We start from the raw sequence: 25125 nt of genomic DNA on the forward strand, positions 1-25125 counted from the left end.
ATAAGTGTATCCACAATAATGGACCTTCTTGCCAAAATACTCCTGTAGGAATATTTTTTGTTGATATTACAATAAATAATAAAGGCAAACTTATATCAATTCTATCCAAATGCATATTTTCCATATATGTTTCAATAATTTTTAATGCCTTTCTTGTTTCAGGCGTTAACATGCAGGGTGAATTAGGATCTGATGGACCTTTTAGGATATCAAATAAAGGTCCCAACTCTCCTGTTGGTATGCCTAGATAAGGCCTTATCCAATTTATGTCTCCTAATAACTTTTGAAAGTCGTTAAGTGATTTGAGTTGATCTTCTCATATTTGAATTTTTGGTGGACAGACCATGGTTGAGGATAATAGAACTCCTAAATAATTAATTGGAAAATTTAATTGTACTTTATCTATTGCTATCTCTAATTTATAATTTTTTAATAAATTTGTAAGTGTGGCATAACATTCTAGCAATGTGTTTTTATCTTTGTGTGCTAATAATACATCATCCATATAGTGAAATATTTGTAGTTCAGGATTTTGATTTCTATGTGGCTGGATTGCTTTGTTAACATAAATTTGACACATAGTTGGGCTGTTATCCATCCCTTGAGGGAGTACTTTCCATTCATATCTCTGATCAGGACCTTCATGATTCAGTGCAGGGATAGTAAATGCAAAACGTGGACTATCCTCAGGATGAATTGGAATTGAAAAAAAAAAAAATCTTTAATATCTATAGCTAAAACATACCACGTTTTTGGCAAAGCAGACAATTGAGGAATCCCTGATTGAGCAGGTCCCATAATAACCATCTCATTATTAATGGCTCTTAAATCTTGCAATAATTTTCATTTACCAGATTTCTTTTTAATGAAAAAAATGGGAGTATTATAGGGAGATACGGAAGGTTGTATATGTTTCTCCACTAATTCTTGTTTGACCATGTCATGGGCTGCTTGTATCTTTTCTTTAGTCAGGGGCCACTGAGGAACCCATACTGGTCTTTCTGATTTCCAAGTAATTTTTATTGCCTCAATGACCCCTTCTGAAAACCCAATCCATGTCTATTTATTCTTTGATCTATTTGAATTGGTGCTGCTATACCTTGTTCTTGTTCTCCTAATCTTTTTTCTTTCCTGAAACCTTGTCTAGCCCTAATAGTGGGCGCATTTGGATTGATGTTATTTGTTAATGTCAAACCTAATTGATCTAGGACATCTCGTCCCCATAAATTTATAGGAAGATGATCCAATACATATGGTTGTATAGTTCCTTCACATCCTTCAGGATCCTTCCAATCTAATACCATTGCACTTCTATGGGGATTAGTTGCCACTCCTAGGCCTCGAAGCGTTTGAGTGGCTTATTGTAACGGCCAATGTTTTGGCCATTCTCGACGAAATATGATGCTAAGGTCTGCACCTGTATCCAGTATCCCATTAAATTCATGTCCTTGTATATTTAGTTTTAGCATTGGGCGAGAATCTAAATTTAAAGACAGCATAGCCCAATCTACACCTGTGGAGCCTAATCCCCTGGAACCTCTTTCTATGCTACTACTGGAAAATTTATCATGTAGGCTGGGTATTATTAATAACTATGCTATTCTATCTCCTGGTGAAATTACTGATATACCCTTTGGAGAACTAGCTATAATTTTAATTTCACCTTCATAATCGGGATCAATTACCCCAGGACTTATCATAAATCCTTTTAGAGTAGAAGAACTGCGTCCTAACAATAAGCCTACTGTTCCTTGGGGAAGAGGTCCTTTTACTCCTGTGGGAATGATTTGAACTCCCATCTCTGGAGTTAGTACTGCTCTGGCGGAGTCGCAGATGTCCAACCCTGCACTCCCTCTGGTTCGTCTGATGAGAGATCTGATGGATAATGTGTCCTGGGCACTACCCTGATGGTGTTGCTGGGTTCCTCCATGGTGTTTCTGGGTTCCTCCAGTGCCCCGTATATTTGTGTTCGTGGGCCCTGGAGCATTGGGCCCCCCTGTCCATTTTTTTGCAATGGAGCCCGATGCTTTTCTCCACGATATTGTGGGTAAACACCTGGTCCTTGTCTGTTTTTTGATAACAGAGTACCCTCCATGGTGGTTTGAGAACGGCATTCATTAGCCCAATGTCTCCCTCTACGGCATGGTGGGCGAATACCCGGTATTCTACTCCTTTGATACCTAGCTTTGTTAAACCCTCCTCCTATGGGGCAATTCCTTTTTAAATCTGTTTGTTCACAATTATAGCATGTTTTTGGCCTAGCATCTAAAGCCTGTTGTACTGCAGCTGCCAAGACTTGCCCTTGTTCATTAATGTCTCTACATAATTTAATATATGTGTTTAAATCTCCATGTTTCCATGGTCTAATGACCTCTCTGCACCAACTATTTGCTTGGTCATAAGCCAGTTGTTTAATTAATGGAATTGCTTGTTCTGTATCCCCAAAAACTCTGGTAGCTGTTTGAATAAGCCTATCTACAAATTCAGCATAAGGTTCATTTGCTCCCTGTATTACCTTAGATAATTGACCTTGTAAATCTCCATGTCCTTGTAAAGTCTTCCATGCCCTAACTGCATCTGCAGCAGTTTGTGCATCTATAGCAGGATCATATTCAATTTGTTGCCGTTGACCCTCATAAGGTCCTTTTCCTAACAACATATCTAGATTTCTTTGAGGGTAACCGGCTGTTGCATTTCGCCTAGCCATCTCCATGCAAAATTCCTCATTGGCAGCCTTCCATAACAAATATTGTCCTCCATTTAGTACAGATTTACACATGCTAGTCCAATCTGCTGGCGTCATGTCCAAGTTGGTAATGGATTCGACCATGCTTACAGTGAAGGGTGCTTGAGGACCATAGGTTGTTACAACCTCCTTTAACTGCTTCACTGTTTTGAAATCTAAAGCACAGTGAATTCGCTGCCCTCCTGCCTGCTCAAGTACAGGGCATGCTAATCTTTGAGGTCCTGTCTCAGGATCCCATCTATCAACTACGGGGGTTGAGGGCCACTCAGCTGTCTCCATAGGTGGAGCTGTTGGTTGAATTACGCCCTCTGGTGATATAACGGTGTTAGTAGCAGCCTCCTGTTGTAGCATTTTCCCTAATAAGTGTTTCTCTTCTAAGCTTTCTTCCTTTAAATTTTCTTCCTCTATCTGACTAGCTCGAGAGACCTTCTCGTTTACTTGATCTAAAATGTCTTTCTCCTTGGTCTGAACTCTTAACAATTTACTTAACACTCTTTCGGTTTGTTTTTTACTAATTTCTAATCTACTATAAAGATAACGCAACCCAATAAGATAAAACAAAATAAAACTGAAACAGGATGAAACAAAAACGGAACAGAAAGTCATTGTATCAATTTTCCTATTTTCTTGACGTGCATTTGTGGTCTATTTCTATCTCTTCCTCAGGGGCAAACAACTTAAAACCTTGAACCAACCATTTTTCCCAGTTTGCCTGAGAAAGTTCTAGGGATAGGCAGCTTGAAACAAAAACAAAACAAATCAAAACAAGAACACATTGTTTGAAATGGTCACCCATTCTCTCGCCTTCCCTTAGGGGTGAGCAATTTCACTTACCTCCAAGCTTTAGGTGTTTCCCGCACGGGCTGCCAAATGCCGCAGTCTGGCTGGGCACAAATCACGAGCCACTGAAGCAGGAACAAACTTTATTTTTGAACTCCACCAAAACACTTCACACACGCTCCCAGGTAATTCTCCCGAATGCCACACAGCTCGTCCAGGAACCAGCCACCAGAAATATCTCCTCTGGAAATCCCTCCTCCTGAACTTCCCCAACCAATGGGAACTCTCCGGGAATCCCCACGAGAACTCCAAAGTAGCATGAGAACTCCAAAGTAGCGGCCGAGTCGGATAGTAATGCCTCGCCTGTCAACCAATACTATTGGCAAAATGCCAGGGGCCATTCCGACTTGGCTGTGGCTCTCAGCATTTGTTTAGGTCTTCATTCTGCAAACATTCAAGTTCTCTCCCTACTAAGCACAATTTTGGAACAGAGGATAATAAATAAGATATAGATTACGCCTTGCTACACAGTATTACTTAAGCACCTACTGTGAGCCTGCTATGAAATATAGCATACTGACACAAAATAAGTAGAGAACATAAGAGAAAATATATAAATGCTAAGTAGCACATTTGTAGGATATAAGTATGTGAAGTCAGCAAGTAACTCTAACACCTCTTATAAATGAGATATTGCTAATATACCAGTGATGGAGAATTTTTTGAAAAGGTCTCATATAGGTTTCTGTGTTTAGAGAGGAGAAATCAAAGATCAAGTAATACAGATAATTTAAACATAAACCATGGAATTTTTTCTGTCTTTAATGTCCCTTTAGAAAATATTTTGTAATTGTGATCTGTTCCAACCAGAAAAACGGAAAAAATAAGCAAAATCACTTACAGTGAGTAAAACTAGATGAAAATACTTCCAAACTGCTCTTTCTGTACAAATATTTATGTCTAATCCAAGGCCTACTTGCTTTAGACATCAGGAAACCATTGTTCCAGGTCTGACTTTGCAATAAGTAGCTTTGTGACCTTTAGCAAGTCACCTAATCTTTTTATGCTACAGCTTTTCTCTTTAATCCAAAACATAACTTTTAGACTCAGATCTTTGCTACTTCTTTGTGAAACTTTTTCTGATGTCTTCTTCCCTGCCCACCCCTTATCTTCCCATTATAGTTGTTTGAAAGGACAATTTGTTTCCTAAATTCACTTAATACTTATGTGTCTTTTCACTTTTAACCTTCTTTCATTTTTTATATCTAGTTACAGTATTTTCAGTAAAGATTGCTAACACATGCATGGTAATTTAGAGGATTTTTGTTTTATTGTTTTGTTAACAGTGAAATGACTTTTTTGTCTTTCAAATATACTGTTATATGTCATTTAGATATTTGCACCTGGTGATAGCACTAGATGAAAGGATTAATAATTGGAAAATAATTTCTATACAACATTACACATAAACACTCTTACTCTTTACTATTTATAAATCTTTTAGCACAACAAGTATTGAGAGTATACACTTTATATGTTCTATCTAAAACTTTTCTATTTATTTTTATTCTTTTTAGTTATACATAACTTTAACATAATTATAAAAACATGGAATATAATTTAGTCTAATTCAGTCCCTAGTACTTCCTCTTTTCCTCCCCTTCTGCCTCCCCCTGTTCTCTCCTGTCTACTCATCTTTATGCTATTAGTTTTTTTTTAATTAGTGCCTTGTGTATAGACATGACATTGAGATTTTCTGTGGCATATTTATATATGTTCATAGGAAAGTTAGGTCAGATTCATTGTACCATTCTTCTCTTATCCAATCCTATCCTGTCCCTCCCCCTACTCTTGTCTACTGATCTTTCTTCTTTTTGGATGGAATCCCTCCCCCCCACACCCCATGAATACTTCTTTCATTTTCTCTCTTTTGTTTCCCTGATTTGGGACTAGGTTCCACATACCAGAGAAAACATTTGACCTGGGACTTTGTGGATCTAGCTTTTTTCACTTAGCATGATGGTCTTCATTTCTGCCCATTTTACTGGAAAATGCCAAAATTCTATTTTTTTTCTTCATAACTGAGTAACACTACATTGTGTGCATATGCCACATTTTTTTTGATTCTTTCATATGTTGGCTCCATACCTTGGCTATTGTGAATTATGCTGCTATAAACATTGATGTGGCAGCATCCCTATAGTATGCTGAGTTTAGATCTTTTGGATGTGTATCAAGAAGTGGGGATAGCTAGGTCATATGGCGGTTCTGTTCCTAGTTTTTAGGAGTCTCCTTACTGCTTTTCAGAGTAGTTGCACTAATTTGCAATCCCACCAAAAATGTATGAGTGTACTTTTTTTCCCTGTGCCAAACATGTTGAAGTGTTGGGCCTACATTTTATTCTGGCAGCTGCAGGTTATCTGGTCTACTCCCTATATATCTTTGATCTATTTTGAGTTGACTTTGTGCAGGGTGAGTGATAGAGATCAGGCTTCATTCTTCTCCATGTGGATATCCAATTTTCCTAGTACCATTTGTTAAAAAGACTGTCTCTTCTCATATATATATATATATATATATATATATATATATATATATATATTTGGCATCTTTGTCAAATATCAGATGACTGTGAGAACATGATTTTGCCTCTCTGTCTTCTACCCCATTGGTCTCCATGTCTGTTTTGGTGTCAATACCATACGGTTTTTTTACTATAGGTCTGTTGTATAATTTGAGGTCTGATATTGTGATCATGCCTCCATCATTGCTCTTTTTGCTCAGGATTGCTTTGGCTGTTCTGGATGTCTTGTTTTTCAAAATGAATTTTTGGACTGTTTTTTCTAGTTCTGTGAAGAATGCCATTGGTAGTTTGTTGAGAATTACATTGATAATGCTTTTGGTTGTGTGGTCATTTTGACAGTATTACTTCTGCCTATCCAAGAACATAGGAGGTCTTTTCATCTTCTAAAGTCTTCTTCAATCTTTTTCTTCATGGTTCTGTGATTTTAATTGTAGAGGACCTTCCCTACTCTTTTATATTAATTCCCAAGTATTTTTTGAGGTTATTGTTAATGGGATGGTTTTCCTAATTTCTTTTTAAGCAGATTGATAACAGATTTATCACTGGCATATATGATAGCAATTGATTATATATTTTGATCTTGTATCCTGCTGATTTATTAAATTTTGTTTATCAACTCTAGAAAATTTCTAGTGAAGTTTTTTGGTCTTCTAAATATATGGTATGCTTTTATTTTAAGATTTGGGTTGACTTTCCTTTGAAAATATATTTTAAATTTGAATACTTCAAAGGTTGAATGTCAAGATTAGATTTCCCAGCAGAGGACTGTGTGAAACACTTCAGGCAGCCCTATTTAAAACTACAACTTCTATTTAATATGTTATTGCTTTTAATCTATCTGGGACAAGTGAGATTTAGTATAGTTTTAGTGTAATTATCAAGAAACCTCAGTTACCAATTGAATTTTGTGGTACTTCTATCAAAAATGTTTGGTTGAGCTAACATAAGAAATGTACTGATTTAAAAAGCCTTTCATGTTCTGATGTGGAGTGAGTCCATTCCTTTATCTAGATTATAATTGCTGGTGTTTCTGATAACTTCTTAATCTTCATTTATCCAGGATTTAGTTATGCACATGCACTCGTGCTCACACACACACAATTGAGTTTGGATTTGGTAGACAGAAAAGTTGCACAGTCCCAGAAGTTGAAAAACAACCCAGATTTTTTTGGTAATTATTCAAGTCTTTAATGTACAAGATAGTTTTAAAATATACTTTTGGAAAACTGAAATAGACAGCTGTCAACATTATCTTATCTTGTTATCAACTGATTCTTAACAGTGGTTTATAAGAAGCTGCTATTGTTTCATAAATTACTGCTTTATAATCAAAAGAAAAATCATGTGTTGCATTCTCAGAGGGGTGAGAACTTTCTGGGATACATGAAAATTCCTCCTCTAGTCATGAAATTCACACATGTGTATTTTATCTGATACAGTGAAAATACTGTAAATAGTACTTACTACCTATACACAATACTGTAATAGTTCTACTAAACAATGGACAAGACCATTTATTAAGCATTTATTTGGATATTTTATTTTTTCTTTTCAGTTATACATGAGAGCAGAGTGTATTTTGACATATTAATACAAAAATGGAGTACATCTTATTCTAAATTAGGATCCTACTCTTGTGGTTGTACACGATGTGGACCTTCCCTGTGGTGTATTCATAATATAGACATAGGAAAGTTATGCCAGAATCATTCTACTCTTTTCATCTTTCTGTCTCCTATCCCTTCCTTTCATTCTTTGTCTAATCCAATGAGCTTCTGTGGTCTTCCCACGCCACCCTCACCGCCCCTGCTTTTGTTGTATGTTAGCATCCACATATCAGAGAACATTTGACCTTTAATTTTAGAAGATTGGCTTATTTTCCTTAGCATATCTTTCCATTTACTGGCAAAAAGTTATGAAGTAATTCTCTTTATGGCTGAGTAATATATTCCATTATGGTTATATACCACATTTTCTTTATTCATTTATCCATCGAAGGGCACCTAGTTTGGTTTCATAGATTAGCTATTGTAAATTAAGCTGCTATAAACACTGATGTGGCTTTGTCATTGTAGCATATGCCAATTTTAATTCCTTTGGGTATAAATTGAGGAGTGTGATAACTGGGTCAGATTGTGGTTCCATCCATTTCTTACTGTGAACTGTTTTAGCTATTCTAGGCGTCTTCTTTTTCCAAGTTTTCTGAGGAATCTCCATACTGTTTTCCTAAGTGGTTACACCAATTTGTAGTCCCACCAGCAATGTATGAGTGTGCCTTTTCCCTCACATCATCACCAACATTTGTTGTTACTTGTATTCTTGATGATTGCCATTCTGACTGGAGTGAGATGAAATCTATGTAGTTTAATTTGCATTTCTGCAATTGCTAGAGTTGTTGAACATTTTTTCATATATTTTGACTGTATTTCTCTTTCTGTGAACTACCTGTTCAGTTCTTTTGCCCATTTATTGGTTGGTCTATTTGTTTTGGTGTTAAGCTTTTTGGATTCTTTATATATCCTGGATATTAATGCCCTATCTGAGGGGTGGAGGCAAAGATTTTTTCCCATTCTGTAGGTTCTCTCTTCACATTCTTGATTTTTTTCTTTGCTGTGAAGAAGCTTTTTAGTTTGATACCATCCCATTTATTGATTCCTGATTTTTACTTCTTGTGGTTTAGGAATCTTATTGAGGAATTCAGTGTCTATACCGACATAATGGAGTGTTGCGGCTGCATTTTTTTCCTAGTAGGTGTAGGGTTTCTGATCTAATGCCTAGGTCTCTGATCCACTTTGAGGTGGATTTTGTACAGGGTGATAGATAGGATTGAATTTAAGTCTGTTAGATATGGATTTCCAGTTTTTCCAGCACCATTTGTTAAAGAGTCTATATCTTTTCTCCAGTGTGTGTTTATGGTGCCTTTGTCTAGTATGAAATAACTGTATTTATGTGGGTTTGTCTCTGTGTCTTCTATTCTGTACCATTGGTCTACATATCTGTTTTGGTACCAATGCTGAGATGTTTTTATTATTGTTTTATTATTGTATCTATATAATCTATATAATTATAAGGTCTGGTATTGTGATGCCTCCTGCACCATTTTTCTCACTGTGGATTGTTTTAGCTATTCTAGGCATCTTCTTTTTCCAAATGTGTTTTATGATTGCTTTTTCTGTTTCTATGAAGAACATTATTGAAATTTTAATAGGAATTGCCCCAAATCTATATACCATTTTTGGAATTGCACTAAATATATATAGCATTATGGCCATTTTGACAATATTAATTTGCCCACCCTAGAACATTTGAGATCCTTTCATCTTCTAAGGTCTTCTTCAGTTTCTTTCTTTAGTAGTGTTCTGTAGTTTTCACTGTGGGGGACCTTCACCTCTTTTGGTACATTGATTGTTAGTTTTGTTTTGCTTTTTGTTTGTTTATTTGTTTGAGGCCATTGTGAATGGACAGTTTTTCTAATTTCTCTTTTTTATTTTGATGGTTACATAATTTTTTTAATTTTTAAAATTTGTTTTAATTATTCTTTTTTTTACATCTGGTGTACTTTTTATTAAATTGGAATAATTTTTTTCTGTTAATCTTTTTTTAATTTGTTTTAATTAGTTACACATATAATACATTGACATATCATACATTTGAATCAAATGGGGTATAATTACTCCTTTTTCTGAGTGTATATATTGCTGAATCACATTGGTCATACAGTCATGTATATACATACAGCAATAGTAGTGTCTATTGTATTCTGCTGTCCTTCCTATTCCTCCTTCCCCTCCCCTCACTTCTCTCTACCCAATCTAATGTGACACACTTCTTATTTTTTTCCCTCACATTGTCATAGATGTAATCTGTATAACGATGAGGGTCTCCTTCCATCTTTCGTGCAATTCCCCTTCTCCCTCGCTTTCCCTCCCACCTCTCTTCCCTATCTAGAGGTAATTTTCTTCTCATGCTCTTCCTCCCTACCCCATTTCGAATCACCTTCCTTATATCAGAGAAGATAGCCCTCTCTCACCACTTCTATTCAACATAGTTCTGGAAGCACTAGCCAGAGCAATTAGACAGATGAAAGAAATTAAAGGTATAACTATAGGAAAAGAAGAATTTAAATTAGCACTATTTGCTGATGACATGATCCTATACCTAGCAAACCCAAAAGGATCTACCAAGAAACTTCTAGAACTAGTAAATGAATTCAGCAAAGTGGCAGGATATAAAATCAACACCCATAAATCAAAGGCATTCCTATATATGAGTGACAAATCCTCTGAAATGAAAATGAGGAAAACTACCCCATTCACAACATCCTCAAAAAAAATAAAATAAAATACTTGGGAATCAACTTAACAAAAGAGGTGAAAGATCAGTACAATGAAAACTACAGAACCCTAAAGAGAGAAATAGAAGAAGACCTTAGAAAATGGAAAGATATACCTTGCTCATGGATAGGCATGAAAATGGCCATATTACCAAAAGCACTTTACAGATTCAATGAGATTCCAATCAAAATCCCAGTGGTATTCCTTGCAGAAATAGAAAAATCAATCATGAAATTCATCTGGAAAAATAAGAGACCCAGAATAGCTAAAGCAATTCTAAGCAGGAAGAGTGAAACAGGTGGTATCACTATACCAGATCTTAAACTATACTACAGAGCAATCGTAACAAAAATAGCATGGTACTAGCACCAAAACAGGCTGGTAGACCAATGGTATAGAATAGAGGACACAGAGACCAACCCACAAAATTACAACTACCTTATATTAGACAAAGGTGCTAAAAGCATGCAATGGAGAAAGGGCAATGGTATAGAATAGAGGACACAGAGACCAACCCACAAAATTACAACTACCTTATATTAGACAAAGGTGCTAAAAGCATGCAATGGAGAAACGATAGCATCTTCAACAAATGGTGCTGGGAGAACTGGAAATCCATATGCAGCAAAATGAAATCGAATCCCTATCTCTCACCATGCACCAAAGTTAACTCAAAATGGATCAAGGATTTAGGAATCTAATTTCTCTTTCAACTGATTGATTCATCATTGCTGTACAGGAACACTATTGATTTATGGGTGTTGATTTTATATCCTGGTACTTTGCTGAATTTGTTTGCATTCTAGAAGCCTTCTAAAGGAGTTTTTTAGGGGTCTTAAATATAAGATCATACCATTGACACATAGGGATAATTTGAGCTCTTCTTTTCCTATTCGTATCCCTCTAATTTCTTTCTTTTGCCCAATTGCTCTGTTTTAAGGACTATGTTGATGACTAGAAGTGAAAGTAGGAATCCTTGTCTTGTTCCAGTTTTTAGAGAGAATGCTTTCAGTTTTTTGTCTTTATGATGTTGGCCTTGGCTTAAACATGTGTAGCTTTTACATTGTCAAGGTATGTTCCTACTATTCTTAGTTTTTCTAGTGTTTTAAAGATAGATGGATGCTGTATTTTGTCAAATGCTTTTTCTTTGTATGCATTGAGATACTAATGTGATTTTTGTCTATAAGTCAAGAATTTATTTGGATTTATAAACTTGATATATTTCCAGTTTTATTTAATATCTTATAAGCAAATTTTCCTAAAAATTGAATAGAGTTTTGAGCAAGTTAGCTGGTAACCTTGCAGAATCATCACTTACTTAAAATTTGATACCATCATAAACTCAAAATGAAATAATTTCTTAATAAATACCCATAAAAATTATTCTTGTTACAATTACTGGATAGTTTTGTAATGCTTGTTCCAGTGGTCAGATCATCTTCCCTGGCCTTACTTCAGCATTAAACACCCTTGTCTCCTCCTCCTCTTGGCTCCTTCGTTCTGTTCACTGGGCTGGGGGCGAGGATTCATTCTAAATTTATTAGTTTCTCCCTTTTCTGAATTCTAAAAGCTTAGAAAGCTTCAGGGTTCAGCACTGAACCCATTCTCTGTCTGTAATCAGCTCCCTACGTGAACTAGTCTCTTTCCATAGTTTTAAAGTCTCCATCTTGATATCTAATAGGTGTTTCAAAGTTAACATGTCAGAAGACAAATTTCTTATCTCTATCCTACTTACTAATATCAAGAATTAATCTAGCATCAAATCCTATTAAGCTCTAACTTTGAAATATATCCAGAATAGAACAATTTGCCACCTTCACAACTATTATCCTTTTCTAATCACTAGTCTCACTACTAAGTTACAGTGTTGCAAAAAACCTGAAATAAGTTTTCATTTAAAGAATTTTAACCAACTCATCACTATGATTTTCTTTGAAATTTTTCTTGAAGCAAACATTTATTACATGCTTATACTCTTCTCTCTTCACAGTAATTTCACCATATAGATTCTGTCACTTCTCCATTTGAGTCGTCCCCTTGTCCTGTCTTACTCAGAACAAAAGGTGAAATTCTTTGCATGGACCTTGGCTACTTCATTTGCTATTCTGACCCAGCACTGTGAATAGCACTTTAAAGCTCCATAGACAATCATTAATACATAACAGATTAAATAAATTATTTACAGATATAGAATGATTGATGATTTAAACTTCCTTTGAATAGTTTAGCTATCTCAGCATACTGAATTAATATTCTTTTATATTCAACATTTATCACCCACTAAAAGTTATTTTTATTTCTTAAATATTCAGTTTGAAGTACAACTATCAAAATAAGGATATGCTCAAAAATGTATTTCCATCCTCTAATGAGTCAATTTCAGTCAATTCATTTCTATGATTTTCTTTTCCTAAAAACGTCTTAAAGTACGATAGTTCCTCCCTTATCATGAGGGAACTACATGCAAGACCCCCAGGGGATACTTGAAAAAATGGATAGTATGGAACTCTATATATACTAGGGTTTTTTTCCTATACACACATAACTATAATATTTATAAATTAGGCAGTAAGAGGTCAACAATAACATAATTAAATATAATAATTATATTGTAATAAAAGTTGTATGAAAGTGATCCCTTAAAATATATTATTGTACTGTACTTAATACTGCTTATAATGATGTGAGATGATACAGTGTGATAAGGTGAAGTGAGATGAGTAATGTAGGCATTGTAATGTAGCATTAGGCTATTACACAGTGGTTACTTGAGCAAAATCACTGTAATACAACAGTAATCAATCTGATAATGAAGACTAAATTGCTAAAGATGGGTAGTACATACAGCACAGATATGCTACACAAAGGCATGAGTCATGTCCCAGGAAGGCCAGGGTGATAAGATAGAGCACACAACTCAGAATGACATGTAATTGAAAACTTAGGAGCTGTTTGTTCTGGAATTTTCCATTTAATATTTTTGGACCAGTTAACTAAAACTGTGGATAATAGGGGACTTCTATTTTTATTATGTGATTTTTCCTCATCCTGAAATGTACTCTTAAGTATTTTGGCAGAATAGCAGTTAGTTATCTGTCATAGTTAACTCTTGTCTATTAGCTATGAATCACCTAATTGAATCAAACTCATTTTATATTAACCTGAATTTTAATGTTTTGCCATAAATGAGCTAGAAGTAGTAGATAGCTTAAGTCACTGCTGGGAGTATACCTCCTTGATGATTTTTCAATTTGTGGGTATATTTCTTAATTTTCTATTTAGAATTTAGACATTCTCAGTGTCACATACCTGTTGTAGCTACTCAGGAGGCTGAAGCCCAAGGATCACTAGGTCACATGAATTAAGAGATCAACATGGGCAACATAGCAAGACCTTGCCTCAAAAAGAAAAAAGAAAACAGTTATTAGATGGTATTTTTTAATGTTTGCAAACCCATAAGTTATCAAACTACTTCTTCTAATCAGGAAAAAGTGTTTTGTTCTTCTCAGTATGCCATTATATAATTATTACCTAAACCAGACTACTTGTTTTAGTAAGCTTTTTCACCACTGTGACTAAAAAGATCTGAAAAAAAATGATTTTAGAGGAGGAAAAATTGTATTTTGGAACTCACAGCTTCAGAGGTCTTAGCCCATAGAAGGCCAGCTGTGTTCCTTGGGGCTCCAGGTGTGGTAGACTTCATGGTGGAAGGATGTGGTAGAGAAAAGCAGCTCAGGACATTTTGTATACCAAAGTCATCCCACAAATGACCCACCTTCTCCAGCCACACCCTGTCTGCCTACAGTTACCACTCAGTTAATCTCTATCAAGTAATTAATGCACTGATGGGGTTAAGGTTCTCATAACCCAGTCATTTCTATACCTTTTTGTTTCTCATGGATAAACTTTGGGGGGATACCTCATATCTAAATATGACACTAATTCAAAATATTGGAGTTTCTAATGAGCATATTGGTGACTTGGTTTATTGATCAGTAAACAAACTAACATATGTCTACATCTCTTTGTATTCATTGCACATGTAAATTTTCTGAAGCAGCCTTATTATATTCAGCATACAGAAATACAGAATGTTCAACCAATGCTTGAGTTTCTGATCAGAAAGTCTGGTGGGCCTGAGAATTTGCATTGTAAGTTCCCAGTTGATGCTGATACTTCTATTCAAGGGACCACACCTTAAGAACAATTATATTAGAGGAAATGATAGCCAGCCATTCAAGCATTATCTCAGAGTTATCACAATAATATATGATCCTCAGACTTTTAGTATGTCCAGGAAAGATAAAACACCATGACCCATATTATTCAAACCCAATCCTACATGCCTATATTTACCACCCTGTAGTCCATTCAAAGTATTAATCCATCAAATGGATTAATTAACTGATAAAATTAAAGCTTTCATAATTTAATAACTTCGCCTCATAACATTCCTGCATTGCCTAATACATGAGCTTTTGGGGGGACACTTTTTTATTCATATAACAGTATTGTTCTCACAGAGAGGGTTATTGGTATCCATTATCTGTTTACCTTTCATCACCCATATTAATTTTACCTTTCAGGTACATGTTATTATAATTAGTCCCATGTATTAATTATAAATGGAATTTAAAGATTTTATAGTCCTTGTTTGACTACCTTACTTTAGAGATAAGGAAATTGAAGTCATCAAATTACTTGCCATATAATGCTATTTATAGAGGGACAGGGAACTTGTCTCCTTCCACAGGCCATGAAGTCCTAAACCACTGAGCTCAGTAACCATCGGTGGAGGTTACTGAGTCAATATAAAGTATTTGCCCATTTGGAAGGCTACGTGGAATTTTTTAAGTACATGTTTTAAAATCATACTTGCTTTTAAGTCACTTTCACTGAAGTGCAGCATTTTTGGCTACTCTTAATACTTCGCATGTGTAAAATGAGGTATAATAAAACCTACCTTCAAGGCTGATTGTTTCTTTCTTCCTACCTTTTCTTCTTCACCAGAGGTACACTATTTCTTCTCAGACCCCAGGCCATTTGAGTTCTGCCTTTACCTCTCTCCTGGAAATTTTTTTTTTAAGACCTAAATGACCAGTTGATGACTTTCTCCCAGACATCTTCTCAGACCTCAACTTTATCTTCTCAGACCTCAACTTTTTATTCCCCCTCTGCCAGTGTCAGTACTCCAGACCACCACAGCAGGCTGTTTCTGCCAAGTTATTCACCAGTCCTCACCTTGTTCACAAGTTCTCTTTCCTTCATTTCTTCTACTTACATGTTTTCCCAGGGATGTGTGTCTGCTTTTTTATTTATTCTGTGTTTATTTCCTGGGGAATTCTAGTCATTCACATGGTTTTATTTACAAATCTCTGTATGATCATCAAATCCATATCTCTACTTCTGAAATCTCTTCTGAATGCTAGGTGCTTGCCTGATTCCTCACTATCTACCCTACTGATAACTTCAGGGTCAGTATATTAGAAACTGAGTTCATCTCTCCTTCTCCGAACATTATAGGCTTTTTTTTCTTTGTTCTTCATTTTTGTTCATCTGTACAGTGTATATAAAAGTGCAAAGAACCTAAATTACCTAAAGCAGTATTAAAAAATAAAAAGATGGTAGTCTTACACTACCTAATTTCATGATCTACAGCAGAAAAACAATAAAACAGTGTGATTGATTCTAACGTAAGAATTTACAAGCAGATCAGTGCAGCAGAATAAAGAGCCTAGAAGATTAAAGTTAAATGATATATGTGCTTTATATAATTTAATCTTCAATAAATATGCTAAAGCAACTGCATCTCTACTTCTGAAATTTCTTTCAAGTACTAGGTGTTTGCCTAAGATGGAGAAAGGGAAAGTCTTGTGCAAATGATACTAAAAATGAGGAATTGTCATATAGAAAAACAAAATTAACTTGAGCCCCTACTTTATACCATGATCAAAATTAATTTGAGACAGATCATACATTTAAGAACTAAATATAATAAATATGTTGATATAATATAATATTATATTCTTGGGTAAGTGGAGATTTCGTAGAAAACTTATAGAAAGTAAACACCATATGCAAAAATAGATAAAACTTCATCAAAATTATAAACTTTTTGTCAGAAACATAGTTAAGACAATTTAAGAACAGACTAGGAGAAAATATAAAGAGAGAGACAGAGAGAGAGACAGACAGAGAATTTTAATATTTATTTTTTAGTTATCGGCGGACACAACATCTTTGTTTATATATGGTGCTGAGGATCGAACCCGGGCCTCACGCATGCCAGGCGAGCACGCTACCGCTTGAGCTACATCCCCAGCTCGAGAAAAAATATATTCTAAAATAAATATCTGAGAAAGGACTGATATTTAAGATACACAAAAAAATTCCTACATTTCAAGAATAGAAAGATGCAAACCCCATTTTTTAATGGGTAAAACATCTGATAACAGTTTACTGGGAAGATACACAAATGGCCAGTAAGAACATGAAAGAAACTCAACATCACAGAAATGCAAATTAAAATCTTAGTGATATGTTACTATATATTCACTAGACTGACTAAAATTCAAAACACTGACAACACAGCATGTAGGTAACACTGCGGAGCAACTGGAATTCTCCTGTAGTATTTCTAAGAATACAAAATGGTTTACACTTTGGGAAACAAACTGACATTTTTTCTGATATTAAAAATAGACATCTATTCTATGACCCAGTAATTCCACTCTGAGGTATTTACCCAGGAGAAATGAAAACATACATCACAAAAAAGACCAGTGTAACATTTAGTAGCAATTTTATTCATAATGGTTAAAAACTGGAAACAGCTAGGTGTTAATTAATAGGAGAATAGATAAAATCTGGTATAGTTATACATTGAATAGGATTAAGTAAAATCATTTAGTGGATTATTGATAAATGTAACATGAATAAATCCCAAAAAACACAATTACAAGATATCTTACACAAAAGAAGATAGACTGTGCTGTTATTTTATAAAATTTGAGAACAGTTACAACTAATCTTCAGTTGGGGGAAAGAATCAGAAGAGTGGTTGTATCTGGAGTGATAGAGTCGGGATTGACTGGTTTGTAAGGAGTTTGAAGGATTGGGTGCTAGTCAGCTAAAAAGATATGTCCATGGGCCAGACACAGTGACACATGCCTATAATTACAGCAACTCAGGAAGCTGAAATAGGAGGATTTCAAGTTCAAGGCCATCCTCAGAAACTTAGTGCAACTTGTTTCAAAATAAAAAGGATTGAGGATGTAGCTCAGTGGCAGAGTACCAGTAGGTTCATTTCCCAGTACCAAAGGATGATCAGGGAACATCAGACAGGCTTGCATAAGAAAGGAAGTTCCTCACAGAATGAGACTGTCTAGAGACTTATGGCAAGAAATCATTATCCAGAAAGAAAGGAGGACAAGGGAATTCATGGGGAAGAAGAGGATTAGAGAGGTTGTCTCTGGAGTTATTCAGGTGATGTTAATAGCTTGGAAGGGATCGGAGAGCTCAAGAGTAGTAGCAACTTAGGGTCTTATAACCACAGACTCTGTTACATTGTCCAGCAAACACTGGCTATACAGAGCAGGCAGGCTAGTAGTGGCTAAAAATCTGCTCATTTTAAACTGTTTTTGAAATAATCAAGTACGTAGAAATTTGGATTTAGTATTAATGAGCATTTGAGCAAGCTGGCCTCAACCTGCAGTAAAGAAATAAATAACCCAAGGGTCAATACATGAATGCCATCCTGGGCTAATTTATATAATAACTGACAAAGAACTAAAGGGAAATTTTTGGAGTGATAGTTTCATTTACCATGATAGGAATTTAGGTTACACAAGTGAATTCATTTGTCAGAATATATACTTGGTTTATACATTTGTGCATTTCATTGGATAAGTTTTATATCAAGAGAAAAATTCTAAATAAATATTGAGCCTCTAATTAGTGATATGCATGCTGAAGTATGTAGGGGGATATGAACTGCTTTATGCAGTTAACACTGACATGCCAAAATAAAATGATTAAATGATTACGTGTATAATGATAAAATCAAGGTTGAGGTTTACTTGTGTTTATTGTAAAACTATTTCAACTTTTCTTTATGTTTCAAAATGTTTTGATGAAGTATTAAAGTTTGCTGTGTGGAGAATAGGCTGGGGGACCATTGAGAACACTATGCCATTGCATGAAAAAATATTTCACTGTTTTATATTTCTTGACCAACTATAAATTTTATTTTCATAAAACTTAGTCCTGTAGTTGATCATTTGACTAACTTATCTGTGTCATGTAATCTGTTACAGGGAAAGTCCTTCTGCTAGTGTTGACACATGTGCATTTCTGTCATCATTTATGTGCTCCAGTAGGACTCTGCTAATTGATGGTCGGGCAGAACTCAAAAGAGGCCTGCAGAGGCAGGAGAGGCATCTTTTTCTATTCAATGATCTGTTTGTTGTGGCCAAAATCAAGTAAGTATATTGCATACTCTGTCCCACATAACATTATACAACTGCATTTCCACTAACATGCACTTTCTATTCAGTGCTTACAGTAAGAATATCTGGTCTCTATTACCATAGCTAATATCTGAAATGAGTTTTATGTTTGTTTTGTTTCTGAAAAAAAGTTTCCATTGCTTCTTCATTAAAAATATGTTCATTTAGATCCTCTTTGTGCCACACCCTGAGTAAATATAGAAGACACAGTGAAGAATGTGGTGGGTATTGTCCCTTTTGAAGCTTACATTCTAATGTGAGAGCTTATATTTTTATATGTATGGGGGGAATTACAAATTATGATTAGTACTGTGAAGAAAATAGGATAGGTTTGGATTCCTTTCCACATGAGCCTTTCCCCAGTGCTACTCATAATATGGTCAGTTGCCTACTTTAGGGTGAAAGATCTTTTGGAAGTGATGTACCGTCATTTATAATGTATGCTACTAGCAACAGAGACCAACCTTAGTGTAGTAGATATGGCAACTATATGAGGGTGTATCAAGAAGCAGGGAGGTTTGGAACCATGAAGGATATAAGGAGTTTGATTTTCTTCTGCAGTCATAATGTGTTATTTTTTATATACTTGCTCATGTTAGGTTGGAAGACAGGCAAGAGTGGAAGCAAATAGACTAGACAGAGGTTATTGTAGTCCCAATGAGAGATAATGAGGACATTATCTCTGGAGATGACAATTAAGGATACAACATTTCAAGTATGCCTTAGAGGTACCCAAGAGAACTCATATATTGCTCAATGCTACATGCCAGTGCAATTAACACCTAGCCTAAAAGGTGGTAGCTGCTAATTCCTCCATCCCTCATTCTTATGAGTTGTGAAACATCATGAAAAACAAATGGCATTTTAATAAATCAATTCTCAACAGAGATTTTTAGTCACTAGAAAATAGTAAACACTTTATTTTTACTACTAATACTCTAATACCTAAGTTATGCTATGTCATAAATAAGGCATGGTAGAGAAATATTTAATTTGGCAAAACATATTTAATTGGAGTGGTATTAACAATGAAAAATAGCATGGATCTTATTGTATGTTGGATATTATTACAAATACTTTAATCTTTGTAACTACCCTGAGATATTACTTTCCTCATTTTACAAAGCAATTGATATAGTCAGAGAAGCTAAGTGACTTTCCTAGTATTAAAAATTTAGTAATAAGTTGAGACCACATTTGAACATAGGTCTATTTTATTTCAAAGTCCATCTTTGAACCAGTGTATTTTTCTGAATTTGCTAGAAGATTTTACAACTGTATAGTTGTTTCATAATTAGTCTTTCCTTTGTGATGAGTTAAATGCTCCAGCTAAACACCTATCTAGTTAAAAAAAATGGTATATAAGGTTTACTGAACTGTTCAAATATTTTGTAAAAACTCAAAGCAAAAATAAAGATAAGACTTTCAGAATGTTTTAAATAGAAGTAATGCCTATAGCTTTGGAAATGAATATGATGTTATGAGTAATATAGAGAAAGAAAAGTCTCCTTATCCAACCTTTGCACTAGGTACACTTGATTCTATTAAAAGAAAAACAAATCATTTTTTAATGTAGATTATCTATCATGCCTTTATTTAAATTTAATTAGATTATTCTATATGCTAGGTATTACAATAGGAGAATCACAGAGGTATAATTTAATTTTCCTAATAATTCCCCAACCTAAGAGTTGTTTTAGATATCAAACACTGAAGCTCAGGAAGGTTTGTCACATACCAGGAGTTCTCACAGATGGGATTTGAATGTAGGCCTTAATTCTAGCAGCTAGTTCCTTCTACTTGACCACGTTGTACTTATTAGGTGCCCGACCTGTGCTTAACCTGTAAGCAGATATCAAAAACCTAAAATAACCAAATTTTTTAAGTCTGGGGTCCCAGAGTTATTTATTTGTAACATACACTTGGTTGTTAGGAAGGAATGCATTTTTCTGTGCCTTTCTTGGATTATTATTCTCTTAGAAATTATGATAATGTTCAGAGAAGGGGACCTTTGTTTTCTTACCTGAAGTTATCTATTGTTGTATTGCAAACATTTAAATGGTTTTATGTATCTTATGTTTTGCTAAAAGCCTGTTAGTTTCTTTTCTATTAGAAAATCACTATTCTTAGATACATTGGCAAAATCTATGTCCATAATCTACTTCTATAGCTGAGTTTTTATTTTTTAAAATATATTTTAATTGTAGATGAACACAATACCTTTATTTATTTATGTTTATGTGGTACTGAGGATTGAACCTAGTGCCTCACAGATGCCAGACAAGTGTGCTACCACTGAGCTACAATCAAAAAAAAAAAAAAAACTGGGCTGGGGTTGTAACTCAGTTGGTAGAGTGCTTGCCTATGTGTGAGGGTTTGATTCTCAGCACTGCATATAAATAAATAAAAATATTAAGTCCATTGACAACTAAAAAAATTTTTTTAAAAAACCTTTCTCATGTAAGATTTATACCATGTTTTATCTACATACTGCTTTCAAGATGACTCTGTGGGTTCACTTAAATGTTTTTATGAAGTAACAAACTATCAGTTAATTTAAATGCTGTTATTTAAGAGATTTGGTTCATAAAAAATTATTGTAAGTATTTTACATATCCATTAAAGTTGTTTAAAAGCATGAGTTATCTTAAGTTATTTCATTTTTTAGCAGAACCCAATACCCTTGAAACACAGCATAGATATTTGAGGAAATAATTATTATTATGGAATCCTGCCACCTTGAAAATATTTTATCTACAATTTTTCAGGAAATTACTTATATGATTATTTCCCATAGCAAACATGTAGATGTATTCACAGATCCATTTTAATATGAATTTAATTTTTTTCTAAAATAATCAGCACCAGGAAGAAATATCCCCTGGTAATGCCAAACATATGTCTGTCCTATCACCTTTCATTCTTGGATGAAGGATTAGGTGGTACCCTGGATCATTTAATTTGTTGAAATAATCTAAGACTAGAACTTAGTATTTGATGCTTTGTACTTTTGTTTAAAGGGAGACCTTGGGTTCCATATTAGTTCATCTTTAGGCTTTATTTGAAAACTTATTTCAGTCGTTAGGTTGAGCTTATAGAAATAAATGCAAGTGGGATAAATTATTGCTCAGCTGCCACTTACTTATTTAATCACACTAGGTGAATTTTAGTAAGTAAATTGGAGAGTTTAAGTGCTTTCTTTTATTTGCTGAAGTATTATATGTGTTCCATTTTGTGCTGGATGTTGTGATAATATTAGCAGAGAATTATTTTGAGGTTATTGTCATTTTTTTTTTTACAAAATTAGAACAAGTATTAAAGCCAAATGGACCCTAAAATCCATTTTTTAAAATTCACTAGAAAGATAAATAAGTTATTTTTCTAATAAAATTGTGGTTTTTCATTTTTAAAAACAGGATGTGTTTACAAACATGAAAATATTTACAAGGAGGAGGATGTTATGTTAATAGCCATAAAACAACCATGAGTAATTTTTAGAAAAGAAATGACCTCACACACACTTAAGCTATCTCTAGTCCTTTCATTTCCTAATCAAATGATAAGCCATGAGTTCTGTTTAGATAAAAGGATATTTAACAAAAGTCTTGATTATTGATTCATTATCACTAAAATTACCATTAGATAGTTATAGACTATATCATGATTTTATCCCAAAATATGACTATAACACATCTATATTTTATAATGAGGGGAGAATCTTCATAAAAACCTGTGTATTCCAGTATAAAAGTCAGAGGGTAGGAAAACAAGGTATGCTTGCCATCTTAATTTTATAGTAATAGAGAAATAAGGAATTGATTTGAGAGGGTTGTTTTGTGTTTTCAGCCAGTTACTATTAGATTTATACTTTTATTAAAATGGTACTAAGGGAGATAATGAATAATACTTTAGGAGCCAGTTCAAGTTGGATTCAGATTAATTTTTGTAGTCTAATACTGTTAGAGATTGAGAATGAAAAATTGGAAGAACACTATGATGCCAGTACCAACCATTTCAATATAAAGCTTTATTGGAAGACTTGTTTTAAATACTTACAAGCTAATCCCTTCAGCTTTATATCCATAAATGTTTGTGAGATTTGTCTCCTATCACTATAATAAGCACACACAGTCTCATCAGAAAGCCTTGTATCTTTGGAAAGACCAAAAAAAAAAAAAAAAGTAGGCCAAAGAGAGAAAAGCTATAGGAAATTTAATGGAAAGATTCTCACATCCATGTTCAGTTTTAAGGCTTTTCATAGATGCATTATGTTTAACAGCATAAATATAAATATGCTTGGGAATGATTAAATGATTGCCATTAAAATAAGATTTTGTCTGTAATCAGATCTGTTTTATAAAAATTAAAGATTCATAGCAGTGGGTTGAAAATATTTAAAGAAGCCATTTATCTCAAATCACAAAGGTATTGTACCCAAAGGGAAGCATAAATGAGGCTTAGAATTTAGGTTAGTCTTTATGTATAGTTACTGCAAATCCATTTTCATTGTATAAATCCCACCAAATAGTTATAGCTTTAAATATTCCATATATTAGAGCAGTTTTAGAACCATTCCATATAAAGTATTTTTTATTTCTTTTTAACTTTTAGTATTTACACAAATGGTTCTGGATGCTAGAAAGTTCTAAGTTTCCTGGGGCTTTCTTTATTCTTCTCAGTGCTTTCCAACTACTTAAGTCTCATATCTATTATGAGTATTAAATCTATCAATTAAGTCAAAAGATATGGTGGTATCATAGGTCTAAGGGATATACAATTGAAATTATCTAAAAGCAGTTTTACTGGTGACTTGAAATAGGTCATCTTCTAGGTTCCCAGAGATGAGCGTTAACTGTGTCAACTTCATTCTTTTTTCTTTTCTAGTGTAGGTTCTGATTTTAGCCTATATTTATTCAGTTTTGCCAGATTATAAAGGAAAATGGTTAAGCAGAATCATAAGTGAGGAAATTTAAAACAACTTACACTTTTAAAGACTAGAAAGTCTTGCAGCCATTTAGTTAAAAATTACTCTAATTCCAGGTTCTTATGTGCCATAATTGTATAAACATTTTTATAAATCACCAGCCACTCAAATCTTTTTTTAAAGTAAGCAAGATACAAATAATAAATGAACTAATTTTGGTAATATCAGTACATTTAAATTAGGGTTTTGATCCCAATACAACACTTAACATATAGAAAAATGAAGTAGCTAGTTTAAAAAGAAAAAAATATATTAAAAATACACCTACTAAATGTATCACCAAATATTTCAAAGCCTGTTTCATGGGCCTAGGTAGCTAAGCATGTCACAGTTCACTGTGCTAAGTGCTAAAGATAAAAACAATAAGACATTCTTTGCCTGTGATAAGTAGAAATGTCCTCTTATAACAAGTACAGAAGCTCCTGCGAAATTTGAAGAAAATAATGAGAAGTCCTGTTTTATTTTTTTCTCTCTCTAGATATAATAATAACTTTAAGATAAAAAATAAAATTAAATTAACTGATATGTGGACAGCAAGCTGTGTGGATGAAGTGGGAGAAGGTAACACCAATGCCATGAAATCCTTTGTCCTGGGCTGGCCCACAGTGAACTTTGTGGCCACTTTCAGGTAAGAACCATCTCACTGTCCTATTTTTGCCTGGCTTAGCTACTGTAATGATGTCTAGGATGACAGAAACAATTTAATCATTTTGTTGCCTGGATTTTTAAAGGAAAATATTTTATTCTGATTGTTTAGTTCAATGTCTTTTGTGACACAAACATCCAACAAAAATACTTCTTCTGTGTCTTATGTTTTACCTAACGACCTTTTGATTACAACATATGAAAATTATAAATACCAGAAACTCTTAGAGTCATTTACCTTGATTTCACCAGTGATTTTTAAAGGGGTTTTACTGAAACAAATGGAAAGAAAGGAACTTCCAGGAATGGGAAGTGGAATAAGAGAGTCAGATTTTTAGGAAGCGTCTAGGTCCAATATCTCTTTTCCCTAGGGTCTAGTTGTTTGATGCGTTTCAAAAGCTCAATATGTAAAAACAATCTTTCAAACCACTGAAACAGATCTTCACAGAACAGAATCAAGTTTTATAAAATAGTACAATTAAGTTTGAATATGGGTTTGTACTCCCAGATTTTGTAAGGGAATAGTATGTTTATTATACAAATAA

At 34.2% G+C, this 25125-nt stretch overlaps 1 protein-coding gene across 4 annotated transcripts in view; it reads left to right on the plus strand.

Annotated features, from left to right (window-relative positions):
- ARHGAP20 (Rho GTPase activating protein 20) overlaps window positions 1–25125 on the plus strand; it is a 113271-nt gene that overhangs the window by 43718 nt on the left and 44428 nt on the right. For all 4 annotated transcript variants that reach the window (XM_081281524.1, XM_081281521.1, XM_081281522.1 and 1 more), the window contains exons 3-4: window positions 18760–18924; window positions 24414–24563. In XM_081281524.1, the coding sequence (XP_081137650.1) occupies window positions 18760–18924; window positions 24414–24563 (315 nt within the window). The remainder of the gene's footprint in view (window positions 1–18759; window positions 18925–24413; window positions 24564–25125) is intronic.

Source organism: Spermophilus citellus, assembly GCF_964194105.1.
Source record: "Spermophilus citellus genome assembly, chromosome: 2".
In the NCBI taxonomy this organism is placed as follows: Eukaryota; Metazoa; Chordata; class Mammalia; order Rodentia; family Sciuridae; genus Spermophilus; species Spermophilus citellus.